Raw genomic sequence first — 6629 nt, forward strand, 5'->3', positions numbered from 1 at the left:
GTTACTATCACATAAATTGTATTTAATCCAAATATTTGACTATAACAAACAGTTAAATATCATTATTTAAATATTATTTTCAGTTACATTGACATATACTTATACCCCTTAAGGAGAGGGTATAAATAGCAAACGCGTTTTTATGCTTAGCATTTTTTCACATTTTTTGCTTGTTACTCAAAAGTTTTGTTTTTGTTTTGTTTGTTTTTTTCTTTTTTTTCTGTTGCTGTTTAATTTTTGCTACCTTGCTCAATTTGGTTTTTTATTTCGTGCTGTTGTTGTTTTTGTTGCACCTTCTTACAGCCGCTATAAAATGCGGATTTGTCTTCAATTGTAAAAATCTAAGGCACTTTGAAGGGGTGGAGGGGACGGGCGTATAAAAGCTAAGGGAGGGCGTAACAGGGGGGGCGGTGTGGTCACTGAAGGCTAAGCCTCAAAGATTGTTGGCTGCAGTTGCTCAAAAAAAAGGAACAAAACCAACATTGAAAGAAAATGAGAAAAAAACCATTAAGAAAAAAATACCAGAGACTTGCCTCAAGGTCATGGATGAAAGTGTATATGTGACTCAGTGAATGACTATATCTGTGTGTCTGTGTGTGTGTGTGTGTGTGCTGATTTACATTTACAGTTAAGACAGCCATTGGAGCCTTTTTATGGCCTTTTTCTGCTTTGGTTGTCTTGGAATGGATTCCCAATGGTGATTGACAGGCGTGTAGAAAACTATAGTTATATTTTTTTTCTTTCTTTCTTTTGATGGATTGGTGAACCGAACGCTTGGCTTTTGATTGAAGAGATGTTTATCTCATGGCAGCAGATTGCTGCAATGTCTTGATGGACAAATTTGACTTGAACTCCACTGTGTATTGTAATTGAATTTGTTTCTTTTTTTCGTTTTTCTCATTTGGCCTGCATTAGGGGCTATAATTTTGACGCTCTTCTTATTAGTAATAGTAATTTTATTGATGAATTATTAACGCTTAAGTGTAATTGAGAGTTGCCCCTCAAAAAGCGCTTTTAAGTGGATTTTAGACACGAAAAATTGATTCCAAAACGGATGTGGCTAGAAACTAATGGATGGCTTAAATTAATTTTTTATTTCTATGCAATTAATATGCATTTTCAGAAGCTCTTAGACGGTTTGTAATGTGATGTAATGTAATGTAATTTTGTTATGGAAATTATATATTTTTTGAGTTAGTTTTGCAAATCAATTGTGGTTGGCCATGAATTGTACCTCTTTGCATATCATACGAATCATTATGGTTAAGAAAAATCTTGTTGGTCTTAGACTATATAGATTACTATGGCCAGATCAGACTAAAGTTTATTGGTAATTCTAATCTTAGGCAAATTCAGATTTGCTGAGAAGGTTTACTAAAAGTCTTGACGAAGAGCAAACACAATTTTCTTACAACTTTTGACGTCTATCTGTTTTTATTGAAACATTTGTCTATAGTTATTATATTTAAGTGAATCGTTTACACAACAAAACTCATAAGTTATAAGATTATTTACTTTACGTTAGATGAAACACACCCATACAAAGTTTATTACCTAAAATATATTTGTATGGTTTGTTTATAGTTTTATCCTTTCCAAAAGTAATAAATAAGTTTTATTGCCACTAACATTCTAAAAAAAAAAGAAACGTTGCTCAAACACGACTCATGGAAGTCTTGCAATATTATGGATCAAACATTTAATAAAATGTTTTTTTTTTTTCTTAAGCACAGATTGCTTAGCTTTTGGCCAAAACAATTAACTAACTGCAAAACGTAAATTAACAAATTGCTGCTGACAAAACGTTTTGTTTGGAAGTTGGACACAAAAAGTTTAAAAATTTGTCAAACTGGTTGCGAATGCACTTTAGTATCTACTGCTATGTCTTAATATACATCAGCAGCAGCAACAACAACAATAACAATAACAAACAGACATGATGATAATAGTAACAAAAACAACAAAACCCAAAAAAAAGTGCAATAAACTTTTAACAAATTCCATGGATATACAAACAATTTAAAAACGCCCCAATTAGTGTGTGTTTTTTTTCTTGCTGTTGCCTTTTGCCAAATATATAACGCATACGCCATGTGGCGGCCTTTTCCAATGATGGTGACTCTGGCTCTGGCTTTGAGCCTGTCCGTCCCTCAACCGAGACTGTTAATGAATTGCAATAGTCGCGCGACATTTGCCGTTTTTATACCATACACCCATAGGGTGAAATGGTATATTAAAGTCGCCAAAATTTATGTAACAGGCAGAAGGAAGCATCTCCGACCCCACAAAGTATATATATTCTTGATCAGAATCAACAACCGAGTCGATCTAGCCATGTCCGTCTGTCCGTCTGTCCGTCCGTCCGTCTGTCCGTCCGTCCGTCTGTCCGTCTGTCCGTCTGTCCGTATGAACACCTAGATCTCGGAGACTGTAAGAGCTAGAGCCACCAAATTTGGTATGTAGACTCGTGTAGTATGTAGAGTGATCAAGTTTATTTCAAATTTTTGCCACGCCCCTTTCCGCCCCCGCAATTTAAAAAAAGCGTTTATCTCAAAAACTATTCCAGCTAGAGCCACCATATTTGGTATGTATATTCGCTTAGTAAATGCACACATTTTGTATGTATGAAAACTTTGCCACGCCCTTTTCCGCCCACGTAATTTGAAAAACTTGATTATCTCCCGTATTTTTTTACCTTAGCAAATAAATTTGGCACACTTAAATTCAATACTAATATCTAGCAAAATACCGAATTTGATCAAAATCGGACAGAAAACAGTCGAGTTATGCATATAAACGTTTTTCCATAAGGCCGGAGTTGGCCGTTGGCTGGTGGGGGCGCTAGGGTGCTCGTCTGATTGAGTGAGCGAGATACTAAGATATGCTTGTAAGAAGCATGTGAAAATGCATTTGTTTAATAAAGTTGAAATATTTGCTTTACTGGTGTATGGTATACCTAAGTCGGCGAGACGACTTACTTACTTCATTTTTTCTTTCGTTTTACCATTTTCATATTATTTTTATCTCTTTTGGTTTTATTGTTGTTGGGGCTTTTTGTATGAAAATGTTTGACAATTTGTCACTTGCCTCGTCCAATTGTGTGTGTGTCCATTCGACGATATCGAATTGCGGGTGCGGAGCGCGTTTAACCCATTTGTTACACATTTTATTCGCACCTAATGTCAATTTATTTATTGACGTTTTGCCTTCTTGCCTTTACCTTTAAGCTGGTTCACTTCTGGTTTTAAATCAAGTTTATTAACCGGAATTGATATTGATTGTAAGGTGTATTTATTTATTTTGTTGTAATCATTGCATTTTATTGCCATTTTTCCTATATACATATATATTTTTCTTTTCCTTTTTTTTAGGGCGTATCCCCATTAACTGTCGATTAGCATTCTAATTTATATACTAAACGATCCAAGTGAATTTTGTATTGACACAAATTTTTGTTCTATTATATAGCCAATGGGCATGCACGAGTTCAACCAATTCAATTTCAAGAACAAATCGTTCGCAAATTTTGCTGTAGAGAGGTTCCATAAATTTAAAAACCAGCCACTATCTAATACACTGATCTATGCATTTTATGTCGAGACCAACTAGCCTAAGAAATTGTCTAAGAAGTGACTGAATAATATTCTATTAAAACAGACGATACCTACACATACATATGTAAAAGCTTCTGTTTAATATTAGGAAATGAAACAATTAAACATTTCAATGTTATTAGGTTCTTCTTTTAGATTAGTAGATTCTTCTAGATTCTGTATACAATGAACCCTCAATTTTATGTTGTTTTTATATATAAAGGCGCTGATTGGAGGTATATTTCATATAGTATCAAAGATAAAGGTCATTCCCAGCAAGAAAAAAGTATTCGTCTCTTCAACTTTGGTAATCAATTTGTTAAAGAAAAATTTAAGGCGTAGAAAACGTTGCTTAAAAAGCAGAACTATCAATCACCTATGGACGGGTTCTGGAGAAATCAAATAAACTTAAATAAATTAATAACTATAATAAATGGTTGCCATAAATATAGTTAAAAATTTAGCTTATCTAAAAATCTAAACAGAAAATTATACTTTTAACTATGCTAAAGTAAACCAAACAATTTCTTTCATCTAATCAATATGAAAATCTATTGATTTAAAGTGTATATACATGAATTAGTATAGGAATATCATCTATGTTTGGTTGTTGATTGTTGTCTTTTTGGCCTTAACCCAAGTTAGATTCTAGTCAGCATCAGGTAACTTTGATTTCGATTTATGGGTGCAGCAGCAACAACAGCAACAGCAGCTTTAATAACTACCTAGTCTTGCAGTAAATTAGAGACGTTTAGCTTGGCATATGTCTACATACCAAGATATATGTACATATATGCATATACTAGACGTATACTTAATGAATGTGTGAACCAATGTGTAAGTCTAAGCCGGTTTTCGACCTAACATCAAACACATCACAATGAACTTTAGTAAACGTGGCTAACCGTATAGAACTTTTACTTTCCGTTTATGAAACTTACATAGGAAAAGAAATTCTGCTGCGTCAGAGAATGAAATATGAGAAGGTGGTTAAACCAAAAATGGTTAAACAGTATATAATGCCGGTTAGAATTGTTATTTCCATATTTTTTGTGTGTTTATTTTTGTTCTTTTTACTTTGGCTAATTAATGAGCCGCGTTTAGCACCAAGAAACTTTCGTTTTTAATGAGATGCCTTTTGGTTTTTGCTTTTTGGTTGTTCTTTTATAGACATAAACTTGTGTAGTTTTTTTTTTCCTCCTCCTCTCGACGGAATATACATATTCTTTTTTTCTTTTTGTTTTAACCCATAGACAAAACAAATTCCTTGATAATTAAAAGCCATTGAACGAGAGAGAGAGAGAAAGAGAAGAAGAGGGAGAAAGAGAGACAGAGACTATGAGTAATTATATGGACTGTGAAGAAACGCTTGATAAGAATTAGAACTGGTTTCATCCACTATTCTTTTTGGCCAACCAACTATTTTTAATTTGATTCTTTCATACCTACCATATGACTTTGGCTTGATGTTTACGACTTAATTACATATTTCGTTATGGCGGAAATGCTTGAGACTCATCGGAATGGAGGATTTCAATGAAATAAAACTATGCGATTCATGCAAAAAAAAATAACCAAGAAGAAGACACTACATTTGACCAACATTGAGTGTCGATTGCAGCAAAAAAACAAAACAAAAAAAAAACTAAATACGAGAAACAAAATACAGTGAAACCTCGATATAACGAACTTCGTTATAACGAAAAACCCAATATAACGAATTTTTTGTTAAGTCCCTTGAAAGGACTAAGGTTTTACATTTCAGTACCTATAGCGAATCAATAGATATAACGAATAATTTTGCGATCCCCCTCAGATTCGTTATATCGAGGTTTCACTGTACCTATCAAAATTATTTGCCATTAATTATAAATATGTTGAAATTGCAACAGACAATTGAGCATCTGCCTGGGCTTGGCCACAAATCGCATAACTTCATCCAACCAAAAATACAAAACAAATGTCTGCAAACTTGTTGCTGGCTGCCAATACAAGTTCAATGATTCTATCGAAGCATAGACGTAGGCAAAAGAGGTTTGGCCAAAATGTTGTTTCGGTATCAATAATATGATATTAATATAGTCATCATATATAGGGTCATAAAGTCTTTTCAAGACCATCATCATAATGAAACTTAAATTTTTGATGGCAATAATAAATGATATCAAATCGAGGAAATTAAGTCCAAAACGTTTAAGCCATAATTCTTTGTGCTTAACTATAGAAACTTGTTCTTTCTCAACTGAGTTATACATTTTGTTAGTTTAAATTTTTTTAAAGTTATAAATAGAGTTCTATCCATATATATTTTTAGGTAGTTGGCTTACCCTACGTATACGTAATAAGTACATACCACTTTTAATTTCAATCAATTTTTTTCTCATCAAGCATTTTAAAGTTTAACAAATTATTGTTGTCAAGATAAAGTGCCAAATAACCACAAATTTTTAGTATTAATTCTGGGCTTAATTGAATTCCATCTTTTATACCTTCCCCTCTCTGATTAACGCCCCTGTCATAGACACATAGACCACAAGCAAATATGCCGTGACTCTATCAAATTTTTTTGGTGAATCTTAAAAATTAGTTGCAAGTGCTCAGCTCAAGTAACAAATAAAACCAAAAACGTACATAAATAAAATAAAATTACTTGCTGTGAAATGCACCTTGACATTTAAAATGGAATTTTCATATTGATTATTGATTGCAGTGAATTTGTTTCGGTTTTTGTTTTGGATTGTTTTTTTTTTGGTCTTTGGCTTCATTTTTGGGATTTGTAAAATATTTTTCGTATCATTTTGCAATTTATATGATCTGACAATGACTTTGATGTTTGTTTTTTTTTTTTGTTTTTGGTGTTTTTGGTTCACGCGTCGACAATTCGCAAATGAATTTTGTGAATTTATGGCTTGTTGTATGCTGTATGGGGAAGCTTCTTTGGCATTTAAAAATTTCTATGCACTCATTTTTGTCTTTTCTTTAATTGCAGTCATTAAACAAAACTCAACCAGCGAACAACTCTGTGGTGATTGCGAT

General features: G+C 33.0%; 1 protein-coding gene across 1 annotated transcript in view; it reads left to right on the forward strand.

The window, feature by feature from the left end:
- LOC6651243 (CD2-associated protein) overlaps positions 1 to 6604 on the forward strand; it is a 36407-nt gene extending 29803 nt beyond the window's left edge. Inside the window, exon 8 of the mRNA XM_023180864.2 lies at positions 6583 to 6604. Coding sequence (XP_023036632.1) covers positions 6583 to 6589 — 7 coding nt within the window. The 3' untranslated portion in view covers positions 6590 to 6604. The remainder of the gene's footprint in view (positions 1 to 6582) is intronic.
- Positions 6605 to 6629: the final 25 nt, after the last annotated feature.

Source organism: Drosophila willistoni, chromosome 3R, assembly GCF_018902025.1.
Source record: "Drosophila willistoni isolate 14030-0811.24 chromosome 3R, UCI_dwil_1.1, whole genome shotgun sequence".
Classification (NCBI taxonomy): Eukaryota; Metazoa; Arthropoda; class Insecta; order Diptera; family Drosophilidae; genus Drosophila; species Drosophila willistoni.